Source organism: Suncus etruscus, chromosome X (assembly GCF_024139225.1).
Source record: "Suncus etruscus isolate mSunEtr1 chromosome X, mSunEtr1.pri.cur, whole genome shotgun sequence".
NCBI lineage: Eukaryota > Metazoa > Chordata > Mammalia > Eulipotyphla > Soricidae > Suncus > Suncus etruscus.
Window position 1 is genome coordinate 61,314,530 of NC_064868.1, and position 13,695 is coordinate 61,328,224.

The window sequence follows — 13,695 nt, forward strand, 5'->3', positions numbered from 1 at the left end:
CAGTTGAGTTATTATTTTCAGTTATTCTCTGGCCTTTGTGAATCACGCTGCAATGAACATAGGACTGCAGATAACAATTCTGCATTATAGAATTGTCTTTATCATTTGCAGGATATTAAAAAAGACAGCTGAGGGTTTGAACAGGGCTTCCCTTGCATGTGGCTGACCTGGGTTTGATCCTCAGTCCTATATCATTTCTCCTGGCTCTTCACTAAGGAGTAACGCCTGAGCACCACTAGGTGAGGACCACCCCCCAAAACAGCTTGAAAATAATATCAAAAGCTATAGAAATGGTGGGGGGAAGTACACTTTGGACAGAAAAGGGCCCACTATGACAATAATAGTTGAAAATGATACCTATGGACAAGAACTGGGAATTGAAAGGAAATAAAATATGATACCCCTTCAGTAACAAAATTGCAAATCATAGTGCATAAAAGGAAAAAGTGGGGGAAAGGAAAAGAAAAATATCTTCAGAGAGGTAGGCTGTGAGGGTAGATTGTAGAGGGTAACTGAGGGTGGGGAAACTGGTGGTGAGAAATAAACTCTGGTAAAGGAGTGGGTATTGGAACATTGTATGACTGAAACGTTACTATCATGAACTTTGAACTATTTCATGGTAATTTAATAAAAAATATTCCTTTAGGGGAAAAACCTGTTATACATAGGGCTTCTTATCCTCAACATCAGAAGACTCAGTAATTACCTAATTTACATCACAAAATACATTTGTAGAGGGGCCAGAGCAGTGGCGCAGTGGTAAGGCATCTATCTGCTTTGTTGGTACTAGCCTAGGATGGACCATGGTTCAATCCCCTGGCATCCCATATGGTCCCCAAGCCAGGATCAATTTCTGAGCGTATAGCCAGGAGTAACCCCTAAGCATCACAGGGTGCGGCCCAACCCCCCCCCAAATTAAAAATACACTTGTAGAAGCCTATAGTGTCTTCTGTTAGTTACAGAGGGCAATAGAGAAGTATAGAAATGGAAGATTTCCCAGCAAGCATTAAAAATAGCTACATTATGGGCTGGAGAGATACTACAGGAGATAAGGCACTTGCAGCTGCCTCTGGTTCAATTCCTGGCACCTCAGTCTCCCAAACCCCAGTAGTAATAGTCCTTGACCACAAAGTCAGGAGTAATCCTCAGCTCCCACCCTTCCCTCCAAAAATGAAAAAGAAATAGCTAAACTAATTCTATTTCCAGTTCTGTTCATAAGAGATATTAGTACTTGGGGCCAGAGAGAAAGTACAGCAGGTAGGGTGCTTGACTCAGACAAATAAAATCTTTCTCTATGAAAGAGCCTGAAAATAAATATTTAAGTTTCCCAAAATTCTTTCTTTTTATTGAAAAAAAAGTTTTATTTAAGAGAAGTATGGTGAGCGAGCGAGAGAGAGAAAAGTGTTCAAGAGAGAAAACAGGTGTTTTCAAAGGGGAGAGATGAGACTATACATCTCAGCTTGAGATGCATGGATCTCCAACCTTCCCAGAATTATTTGAAAGAAAATTTAAGATTGTTATCATGGGTACATTTATCCCCTACCTCATAAAACTTCAAATCTTGAGGCCAACATGATAGTACAGCTTATAGGGTATCTGCCCTACATAGAGCCAACATGTGTTTTCTTCCAGGTACCCTATATGGTCTCCTGTGTCCTGCCAGGAGTGAGCCCTGACCATAACCAGCTGTTCCCCCTCAACCAAAAACAAGAAAAACTTCAAATCTGAAAAGGAATTTTGAACATGACTAAATCCTCAAAACTGAATTGGCAACTAAGAAATTGAAATATAGTAGGTTATTGGAAGATGGAAATGGAGAAGTTCGCAGTACCTTACAACCTAAAAGCTAAAAACAAACTTTCTTACTGCTGCCCCTGAAAAGAAATACATCTAAACTTCTCCATTACAGTTTATATTCAATCAAAGAATCTGTAAAAAGAGAAGAGAAAACTACAATAGTTCGCTTTGAAGAGAAATCTTCTAAGCTCATGGGGGTAGGCACTAGTTCCTCTAATATTCCTTTCCCATTCTCCCATTATACTGTAGCTATGGATTTTGAGCTTCCCAATTGATCTGAGCAGATAGTTGTGAAGACTGTCTAGTGTTGCGATTACTTTCAACTGAGTTACTATGTTCCTTCTTAAATTGCCTCTTTTGACCTACAGAAGAACTATTAATGAGAGCGTTTAACTTTTGTCTCAATAGCATGTTATACCCAATGTCATTTGAAAGTCAGTTTCCTCAGCATTGGGTTTTACTACAGGGAGTAAAGGATAGGAGCAAGAGGGTAATTCATAGTCCTCCAAGCATGTTAAAGACTAGTAGTATAAAGTTGGGATAAAGTTGAGATAAGATATTGAGGCTTGGGCTGGATTAATAGTACAGTAAGGCACCTGCCTTGCATGGACATGACCAAGGTTTGGTTTCTGGCAACACATATGGTCTCCTGATCCCTATGAGGATTGATCCCTTAGTGCTGAGCTAGGAGTAATCCAACAATCAAAAGAAAGAAAAGTATGATCAGATTTGATGTTAGGTCCCAAGATTCTTAAAAAAAACTAATTTCTTTTTTTGGGGGGGGGTTAGGTCACACTGGCAGCAATCAGGAGTTACTCCTGGCCCTGAGCTCAGAAATCACTCCTGGCAGAAAGGGGACTATATCGGATGCTGGGATTTGAACCACCATCCATCCTGGATTGGACACGTGCAAGGCAAATGCCCTACTGCTATTATCTCTCTGACCCCCAAAACTAATTTTTATACTCTATTGAAACTAATAACATACCATATTTTTCACTCTATAAGACATACCTGACCATAAGAGGCAGATAGTTTTAAGACAAGGAAAACAAGGAAAAAATATTCTAAAGCAAATGGTGCAACGCAAGACACTGTCAGGAGATGGTGGCTGAGAACAATCAGCCTGCGAGGCTGAAATATATTGAAGTATATTTATAATATGCTGGTCCACAGCTGGTTAAACACATTTACCTAACTTTTTTTAATATCAGAAAATAAAAAAATAAAAATACTTTTTTGTTAATATGAAAAAATAAAAGTCGTAGTAGCGATCAAATAATCTTAAATGAAACTCTATATGTGACGGTGAAAGTGCTCATACTATGTGGTATGCCTGCACAGAAAAAGGGGTGTAACACTGCGGATGTCAAGTGATAAGTATATGTTCTCCTCCCCTGCACTCAGGCTTCAGCTCCAGGAGGCATTCACTCCATAAGATGCACAGACATTTCCCCCCATCTTTTGTTGGGGAAAAAGTGTATCTTATGGTATGAAAAATAAGGTATATGTAATTGCCTAACAGATGGTGTTCAATAACTATCTGTTGCCTTTTCTAGCAGGGTTCTCCACAGGCTGGAGCATACTTAGCTCTCATCACCCTTATTCCTGTTTCAGGAAATAAAGCTCACTTTGAAAAACAGGGAATAGGCCCAGCGAGAGTGTAGAGTGGGTCTGTGCTTGCCTTGCACACAGCCAACCTGGATTTGATCCTGGACACCCCATAAGGTTCCTTGAATTCCCTAGGAGTGATCCCTGAACAGAGTCAGAAGTAGTCTTTAACACAGCTGGGTGTGGATCCAAAACAACAACACTAGGGGATGGGGGAAGGATTAGGAGTTAAAGCATTTGCCTTGTATGTGGCCATTATTGCTGACCCTGAGTTGATCCCTAGGACCATGTAAGTATCTCAGCTGAACACAGAATCAGAAATAGACACCAGCATGGCTAGGTATGGTTCACCCACAATAAAAACTAGGGAATAAAAAGTGCGGTATAGTTTGGGTAATGAAATTATTTAGTTATCTTAGTATAAGGGCTTCACTGTTTCCCAACCTCCCCATTCAACTATATAATGGAGAGACTGAGAGTAGTTTCCTGAGTGTTCCCCAGGGTCAAGCTAGCTTGTTCTAGAAGATTCCATGTGGAAGGCTGAAGGTTTCAATGCTAGTGCACAGTCCTTTCTTTTTGGCGATGATAATCTGTGAGGAAGAAAAAGAAAAGGAGTGGGAAACCAGGTTATTTTCAAGTCTGTGTTCCTAACTCCCCATTTTCAATTTGTGAGAATTGCAATCAGTAGTTACAAATTTCCTATCCAGAGTCCTTCCAGATAATTAATGACGAGGGATAATACACAATACTTACTGTAGGGAAAGAAGCGAACACGCATGCTTATTTCTCGGGCTGTCTTCAGGATATCAACAGCCTGTAAAAAACATAGCATCTGGTACAAATGAAGAGGCATGATCTAGTAAAGAATGCTAACAATGGAATGGAGTTTGTCACTAAAACCTTCTGTATTATAAAAAGCACCTTCCTTCTTGTCTACTTCATCAGAAAAGAGTAGTTATCAAGTTAGAGATAAAGCTAAACATATCCGATCTGTTTCATCTGGGATGGCTTGTTGACTTACCACAGTCCATGTGCTATACTCACCTTGCTGTGTTCAATATCTTGGAAATCCACATCATTCACAGCTAGAACTTGGTCTCCTTCCTGAAGTCCTGCTCGATGTGCATCAGAGTCAGGAATCACCTATTGGTAAGGAAATAATATATGTGGTTGTTGTGTGATCATTTCCAAGCCTGCAAGTGGAATGAATGTGAGCGAGACAAAGATAGAACTCAAGAGTATATAGGGAGGGCAAGAATAATAGCACGATGGATAGGCATTTGCCTTGCAAGTGGCCGACCTGGGTTCGATCCCTGGAATCCCATGTGGTCCCCTGAGCTGGCCAGGAGGGATTTCTGAGTGCAGAGCAAGGAGTAATGCCTGAGCACCAATGGGTGTGGCCCAAATGAAATGCAGAAAAAAAGAATATATATGGAAGATAGATTGCCAGGTGGAAAGTTTCACGCAGTAAAGGATGTCCCACTATGCACTTCTGTGTCTACTGAATCATCCCTCATCTAGACTGCAGGAAATCAGAATTCAGCAATTTAATAACTTAACAAAAATAAGTAGCTATCCATTTTGCCTATTAGGTACACGCACCTTGGAGATGAAGATGCCCAACTGAGATGCCTTTCCTCCACGGATGTTAAATCCCAACTGTTAAGAGAATATAGAATGGGGAGTTAATATAGAGAGGGAACACAGGAATATCTAGTATTATATGTCTCTCAGAGAGAAGTCATTAGTTATGTAAGTAGCATTTCAGCTTTTACTCTCATAAGAGGAAAAGTTCCCTTACTTCCCAATTCATCTCCCAACCTTTCACAACTTCTTGGCTTGGTATGTACATATCTACACTAGAATAGGAACAATTGGGGCCACAATACCTACATGGTCTCCCTGCACCATCAGGAGCAACTTCAGAGCACCACACCAGGAGAGCCAAATAATACTGCCAGGTGTGTCCCCCCAAAATAAAGAAAACTATAATTTTTCTATAAACACACCTGAGCTCCAGGGGGCTTCTTCAGTGTGACAATTCGAGGTAGAAACTGAGTCAATTCATTATTGTAGTCTGGGTGGTATATCCTCTGTAAGAGAGAGCTCACTGTTAGACTAAGACTTTACCTACTCCACTTGAAAAGCAAATACATCACTCTAAAGGCATAGGCTGAGTTTAAGTACAACAGATAATACTGTTCACATGGGTAACATGGGACATGCAAATAGCCCAAAGCACTCTACTTCTTTACCACAATAAAAAGGATAGTGGGTTCCTGAATTTTCAGAATTCTCTGGGCTGAATAGTCTCTGGTAGGAGGATTCCTTAAAAAGCTCCCAATAGTCTTGACTATATGATATAACGCAAACAAGGGCCAAGATTCACATTCCAATGAGTTTTCAAAATCCGGAATTCTCCTACCTTTATCAACTCAGTAACCAGGACAAAAACTCTTTCCTAGGCAGGGGTCTCAAACTCCTCCATACAACATTTTGTAGCCCTGCCCTAGAGGAATCTTTTTTGTTTTGTTTTGTTTTAGTTGTTTGGGTCACACCCCCCAATGTTCAAGGCTTACTACTGACTTTGCACTCAAGGATCACCCTGACTTTGCCTCCTGCGGCCCCCAGGTAAATTTAGTTTGAGACCCCTGGGAGTGTTCCTACCTCATGAGGAGGAATCCATGCTGGAGGATTCTCATAAGCAGGCAGGAAAACCACTGGATAGTCATCATAAGGAATCCGGCCATCCATCTCGGATAGGGCCCTGACAAGGAAGGTTAGTCAATCAATAATGCAGACAAAAATGGTTGAAATCGGACAGCTTCAGTCCATCCCAAGACTGTCTATAAATCCAGCCCATTTCCAGATTTGCAGATGAAAAAGACATTATAAGAAAAAAAAAACAAACAAAAAAAAACCCTCTGGGGGCTGGAGAGCTAGTACAGGGGTTGGGTGCTTTCTTGGCACGCGGCCAACCCAGGTTTAATGCTTGGCATCCCATATAGTCCCCAGAGGCTTCCAGGAGTGATTCCTGAGCACAGAGCTAGGAGTAACCCCTGGTAATTGCTGGGTGTGCTTGCCCTCCTTCCAAAAAAACCAACAAAAAGAAGATAAACTGCTGAACTCCTGGACACTAAAAATTTCAGATATTCTATAGATTGTTTTCTCACAACAATCCTGCGAAACAGATACTCCTGTTTTCCTTCTACAGAAAATGAAATCTTGGGGCTGGAGTGATAGCACAAAGGTAGGGCGCTTGGCTTGCATGTGGCTGACCCAGGGTTCAATCCCCGGCCTCCCATATAGTCCCCCGAGCCTGCCAGGAGCGATTTATGAGCGCAGAGCCAGGAGTAATCCCTGAGCACCTCCGGGTGTGGCCCCAAAACAAACCAACCAAAAACAGAAATGGAAATCAGGACTAAGTCTAAAAAGATCTACTGTAGAAGTCCCAAAAAATGCTGGCTCCAATTATTCATAGGAATAAAAGTATTCACAGGTATATACAGGTGTGGTGGGCAAGGTAAACCCCACAGTGCCTATTAATCCGTAATGGTGGGAGTCCCCGGCGCCACCTTTCACTACCTTTCAGTCTCTACCCTGTCGTCTGCCTGACTTCAGTGGCCAACAAGCGGCAAAACTCTCAAGTCTTCGGTCCGCAAAGCTCCACCGGCCCACAGGTCGCTCGCTCCCAGCGAATTCGAGCTGGGAACCAGAGCCGGAACCGGATATTCCGATGCCGCCCAGGGGCGGAGTGCGTGCGTCAGGCACGTCCCGCCCTTTCCCAGCGCTTCTTCCTGTGCACGCTGCCTTGTGCGTGTCCCGCCTCCAGGTCGCCCGCGCTCCGATTGGCCGGCTGCTCTGGGGCTCATTTAAAACTTGGCGGTTAAAATCTAGGTTCGCGTCGCGACGTCGGGAGACTAGGCAGAGGCGCCTTCTTTCTGGGAGTGAAGGGGTGGGAGCTTCTTCGCTCCTAGCCTCTCTTTTCCAGGTCGCTAGCTCGTTTGCATTTCAGTGCCGTTCCGCTTTCTTCGGCGTGGGAGCGCCGAGCTGGCCGGCCGTGGCCGAGTCGAGGAAAGTGAGTCCTGACGCTGCGATTCAGCTGGGAGAGGAAACTGCGAGCGCTCGATTCCATAGCTCGCCACCGCCCGGACTCGCCACTGCCGCGATCCCCCCACATTCGACCGCAGCCGGTTTTGACTTCCCCCTTGGCCTGCAGACTCCTCCTCTGCCTCCCCCGCCCGCACCCCGCAGAGGCCTTGCTGAAGCTGGATCATGAAGGAAGACGTGAAGGGGATTCCCGTCAAAGTAGCCCTGCGATGTCGCCCTCTGGTCTCCAAAGAGATTAGCGAGGGCTGCCAGATGTGCCTTTCCTTCGTACCCGGGGAACCCCAGGTGGGTAACCGAGCCCAGGGCCTGTTCCCAGCCAGACCCGATCTGCAATGTTGGGGCCTTACAGCCTCTTTTTTCTCATTTCTTGTTTCGTCTTCCCAGGTGGTTGTTGGCACTGACAAATCTTTTACCTACGATTTTGTGTTTGACCCCACAACTGAACAGGAAGAAGTCTTCAATACAGCCGTTGCGCCACTCATCAAAGACATATTTAGAGGTAAATATTTTCATTCTTAAGACTGTTCCAGAGCATATACTTTATCAGAGATTATGCTTAGATACAGGAGTGTGTGAAGCATGAGTCCTGCCTTCAAAAGTGCTTACAGCCTAAGATCTGACCCAGTGTCATTTGTCTACATTTTCTGTCCTTTCTGTGGTTCTTATATTTGACCTGAACATACTTTTGGGGTTAGTCTCTTAAGTTTTATTATGGAAACAGCTGGTGATCATCTTATTGGGGACCCAGGCACTGAAAAACATGCAGAAGAATATAGCTTAAGAGCTTTGGAAAAGTTCAAAATTCAGGGGCAAGAGTGGAAATAGATGACTACATGCACAATTGTACATAGGAAATATTTCAAATGTGGATTTGGAGGGGTTGTCTGGCCACACCGGCAGCGCTCAGGGAGTTATTCCTGGCTCTGCACTCAGAAATCCCTCCTGGCAGGCTTGGGGGACCATATGAGTTGCCAGGGATTGAACCTGCATCTGTTCCAGTTTGTGTGCAAGGCAAATGCCCTACCGCTGTGCTATCACTCCAGCCTTCAAATGTGGATTTTGAAGAAAAAAAATTAAAGTAAAAATATGTATGTAGTAAGCAGTTCTGTGGCTTCACACAGAAAACCAACTACAGTAATGGATTTGAAGTGAAATTCACAGCATAGGGAACCTGGATGACAACTCTTTAATGGTATGTACACTATTTCCTGGTTGTCTTTCTTCAAGTCCCTAAATACTGTGCTCAATTTTATGTTTTTGAAGACCATACAATTCTGAAAAAAAGCAGTGTCTGAGAGGCATCTATTATTCTATTACAGTGTACAACACTAATTTAGCATTGTAGTTTTATATAGTGTACCACTGATTATTAGCAGTACAGTGACTATTATTCATATCTTGGTGCACATTGAGAAATTTTCAGGGGTTAGGGTGAGTTTGGATCATACCCAGAGGTAGTTGGGAGCTACTCCTGGCTCTGTGATCATGGGCAATACCTATGAATACTTTACCCTCTGTACTATATCTCTAGTTCTACATTGAAAATTTTCTTCAACAATTTAAATTTAAAGCAAACTTAGAGAAATATTAGGAGAAAATTATAAAATCTGTTTCTTGAGCAAGTTGAGTGTGGACCTGATTCCTCCCTATAATTTAGTGTATATTTCCTACAAACAAGGAGTTTGTCCCATACACAACACAAAATAAACACAATGTAATCATAAAAATCTTCGAATTAGCATTGCTGTATTACTACTGTCTAGTTTCTAAACCCATTCAAGTTTCACCAATTGTTTTAATGTTATTTAGAGCAAAAGGATTGTGTACAGAGTCACAGGTTGTATTTTATTATGCTGCCATTTGTAGCCACCTTTATTCTAACATATAGGCCTCTTGTATTATTTTTTGATGGAGGCACATCCAGCAGTGCTCAGGGCTTACTGATATCTCTGTGTTCAGGGTCCCATCTGAGGTACCAGGCTGGCTGTATACAAGGCAAGTGCCTACCTGCTATACTTATTGATACAGGTCCAGGACTTTTTCTTTTTAATTCTAATGAAGAGGACACTTTTCAAGATTATAAGCCAGTTATTTTATTGAATGTTTCTCAATTTTTTCGGTGTTTATGACCTAAATTTAGGTTGTTTTCAACAGTGATGTCACAGAAGTGGTGATCTGTTATTCTCATTGAATCCTAACATACTAAAAATATTTTGATTGTTCCACTACTTTTGATGTTATTTAGAATCCTTTTGGGTTTTGGGCCACACCCAGCAATGCTCAGGGGTTTCTCCTGGCTCTGTACTCAGGAATTGCCTCTGGTGGAGCTCAGGGGACCATATGGGATACCAGGGATCAAACCAGATTCACCATACACAAGGCAAGTACCCTGTCACTTTACTGTCCTCTGATCTCCATTTATTTAGGTCATCTTATTAAGATGTTATCTGATAGGATTTTTTACTTAAAGTAATAATTTTTAATTACATATGTGGTGAAACATCATATTAATCTAAATCTAAATAACCATTGTTCAGTTCCTTTAAAATATTTTGGAAATATAGTGATATATATATAGTGAAATATAGAGTGATAGGACAGTGAGTAGGGTGTGTGCCTTCCAGTCCTCAGACCCTCTTTTGATCCCCAGCATCTCATACCAGAGTAATTCCTGAGCACAGAGCCAGGTCACCTCTGAGAATTGCTCGATGTGGCCTCAAAACAAACCAAAATAAAGTATTTCTGAAACAATCTGTTTTCTAGAACCTTTGCCATCTAGTCATCTTTCTTAGAATATATCTTCATATCACTACACAACACTATTTCATTTTTTGTGGGGACCACGCCTGGCGGCACTCAGATTACTCCTGGCTCTGTACTCAGAAATTGTTCCTGGCACTGGGGACCATATGGGATCCAGCAATTGAAACGGTGTCCATCCTGGCTCAACCACATGAAAGGCAAATGCCCTACCACTGTGCTACCACTCCAGCTCCTAATTTTATATTCTTTTTTTTTTTTTTTTTTTTTTTTTTTGCTTTTTGGGCCACACCCGGCCGTGCTCAGGGGTTACTCCTGGCTGTCTGCTCAGAAATAGCTCCAGGCAGGCACAGGGACCATATGGGATGCCGGGATTGGAATCAACCACTTTAGGTCCTAGATCGGCTGCTTGCAAGGCAAATGCCGCTGTGCTATCTCTCTGGCCCCCTAATTTCATATTTTTAATTTGAGAAATTGAGAACTAAAATACAGTTTTAGAGGAAACAAAATAGAAAGAGATTCTTTTTTTTTGGGGGGGGGGCACACCTGGTGGCTCGTAGGGTTACTCCTGGCTCTGTGCTCAGAAATCGCCCCTGGCAAGCTCGGGGACCATATGGAATGCTGGGAATCAAACCCATGCCTGTCCTTATTAGCTGCTTTCAAGGCAAACGCCTCACCGCTGTGCTATCGCTCTGGCCCTGTAGAAAGGGATTTTAATCTGTTGAATTAACCAGCCTTCATCCTAAACAATATAGCCATATTGGCCTTAATAATGATGGCTTTCTCTTTTACATATGAAAGACCCACAGCAAGTAGGGTGCTTGTCTTGCATGCAGCCGACCTGGGTTCAAACCCCAGCATCCAGTATTCCTCTGAGTACCACCAGGAGTGATTTTTGAATACAGACCTAGGAGGGGTCCAGAGCAATAGCACAGTGGGGAGGGTGTTTGCTGAGCCCACAGCTGACCCAGATTTCATGAACCCTGGCATTCCTTAGGGTCCCTCAATCCCATCAGGAGTAGTTTCTGAGCACAGAAACAGGAGTAATCCCTGAGCATTGCCTGGTGTGGTCCAAAAACAAATAAAACAAACATACATTTGTGTCTAGAGCTTACTTTCAATAGATTGCAGCAAGGGAAGTGCTCTGCTCTGTATGAAACCTTGACCCAGAAGCAGGTCACCTGTGAACAGTTTACAACCAGGTTCGCTACAAACTTAAGTTATGCCAGGGGTAAGGGGGTCTGAGGTGAGCGGCTCTCCTCACTGGACCTTGGTCCTGAAGTGAGGCAAGGGATGGCTAGAAGGCATAGCCCGTGGGCAGAGACAGCGGGGACAGCTATCCAGGGCCCACCAAGGCTCCTGCCACTCTGCTGGATTGTTCCGCCTGGGTCGGATTCTGACTTAGAGGCATTCAGTCATAACTCCACAGATGGTAGCTTTGACTCACTGGCTCCTCAGCCAAGCACATACACCAAATGTCTGAACCTCTGGTTCCTCTCACACTGAGCAGGATTACCATGGCAACACATCATCAGTAGGGTAAAACTAACCTGTCTCACAATGGTTTAAATCTGGCTCATGTTTCCTGTTAGTGGGTGAACAATCCAATGCTTGGTGATTTCTGCTTCACAATGATAGAAGAGCCAACACTGAAGGATCAAAAAGCGATGTCACTGGGGCCAGCGAGGTGGTACTAGAAGTAAGGTGTCTGCCTTGCAAGCGTTAGCCAAGGAAGGACTGCGGTTCAATCCTCCAGCGTCCCATATGGTCCCCCCAAGCAAGGGGCAATTTCTGAGCGCTTAGCCAGGAGTAACCCCTGAGCATCAAACCAGTGTGGCCCAAAAACAAAACAAAACAAGAGCGATGTCACTATGAGTGTTTGGCCACCACAAGCCAGTTATTCCTGTGGTACCTTCTAATACTTCCTGCTTAAAACCCCAAAGGTCAGAAGGATCATGATATCCCGCTCTTATGGTCTCTAGTCATACTGAAAATCAGGATCAAGTGAGCTTTTGCCCTTCTGCTTCTTGGGAGGTTTCTGTCCTCCCTGAGCTCACCTTAGGACACTTGCCTTATTATTTGATAGATGTGCTACCCTGGCACTGTCCCCGGCACATGGGTGGGCATTTGGCTCCACAATCAGAGTAGTGGTATTTCACTGGCAGCCCAGAAGACCAGAGGAACCAACCCTGTGAGATTATGGAGCATGGATTTATTCACACTAATCTATATGTTTTTGGTTAACACTGCCCTTGGTTAAAAGGCAAAACTACGGTAGTACTTTCAGCTAACTCAAGCAGTACCTGCTTCACACACAAACCCTAATACTACAGAGCCCTGAATAGTTTGTAGAAAGTGCGGAAATTTGTTTTACCCACTATCTTGGTTTTGAAGAAGGTAATGGAATGTTACTCTCATGCTCTAAAGTTATGCCAGGTGATACTAGTAGTCAGTTACAGTGAAAATTTCAGTATAACATCATGTCTTTCAGAACATCAGCACTACCTTCATGCTATCTCTCTGGCCCCAAAAATAGTGTTGATGTGAACACTGATGTTCATTTAACAGAGAAAGTTTGTCTGTATTCCTTTGTCTTTCTTTCCCTTCCCATTGTTAGTGCTGCAGTCTAGAGGCTGCACCGTTGGTCACGGAACACCACAGGTTACACACACTTTAGCTACAATATTTTCACACATGATTATGTTGTGATTATTGGTGTGGGGTTGTGTGGGGTGTTCTGGCTATACTGTGACAACAGAGATTGTACTGGCAGTGCTGCACCTGGACCAAACCAGCAGTGCTCAATGACTTGGGAACATTGCAGAGATTCAACTCATGGGACACACACAGACTGGGTAGGTATTCTACCTCTAAGACAAGTTCTGGGCCCTAAGTAATACATTCCTTTTAACATGTCTATTGGGGCCGGAAAGATAGCATGGAGATAAGGCATTTGCCTTGCATGCAGAAGGTCGGTGGTTCGAATCCCGGCATCCCATATGGTCCCCTGAGCCTGCCAGGAGCGATTTCTGAGCATAGAGCCAGGAGTAACCCCTGAGTGCTGCTAGGTGTGACCCAAAAACCAAAATAAAAAAACCATGTCTATTACCACTCCAATAAGTGACAGATTTCCCTGAGATCATGTTTCTTCCACCTTCAAATAATTTTGCATTTATAGTTTTTTCTTAGTGTCATGCTTCTAGTTCTTGATAGCTACAGACATGAGCTACAAACATAGCTTAGAGTGCTTTATCACTTTTCATGCAGGAACCCCAGGTTTGGTCCCTAGTATTCTGTAGTACTCCTAAGATCTATTGTGGCCAGACACTTGCAAAAATTGCACGAAAAGATTTTTATCTTATTAAATATCAATATTAATAATGTATAACCATTTATTCTTTTCTTATACTACTTAAG

The 13,695-nt window shown here is 43.1% G+C and overlaps 2 protein-coding genes across 2 annotated transcripts in view; one reads left to right on the plus strand and one right to left on the minus strand.

Moving 5' to 3' along the window:
* Nucleotides 1-3,796: 3,796 nt before the first annotated feature.
* PDZD11 (PDZ domain containing 11) lies at nt 3,797-7,141 on the minus strand. Its single transcript, XM_049767380.1, has 7 exons — nt 6,994-7,141; nt 6,076-6,175; nt 5,418-5,501; nt 5,011-5,067; nt 4,453-4,551; nt 4,162-4,222; nt 3,797-3,998 (listed from the first exon to the last, which is right to left on the minus strand). Exons 2-7 carry the CDS (start codon nt 6,160-6,162, stop codon nt 3,964-3,966), a joined length of 423 nt encoding a protein of 140 aa, XP_049623337.1. The 5' UTR covers nt 6,163-6,175; nt 6,994-7,141; the 3' UTR covers nt 3,797-3,963.
* Nucleotides 7,142-7,654: 513 nt separating this feature from the next.
* KIF4A (kinesin family member 4A) overlaps nt 7,655-13,695 on the plus strand; it is a 146,532-nt gene continuing 140,491 nt past the window's right edge. Inside the window, exons 1-2 of the mRNA XM_049767403.1 lie at nt 7,655-7,803; nt 7,903-8,017. Of these exons, the coding sequence (XP_049623360.1) occupies nt 7,684-7,803; nt 7,903-8,017 (235 nt within the window). The 5' untranslated portion in view covers nt 7,655-7,683. The remainder of the gene's footprint in view (nt 7,804-7,902; nt 8,018-13,695) is intronic.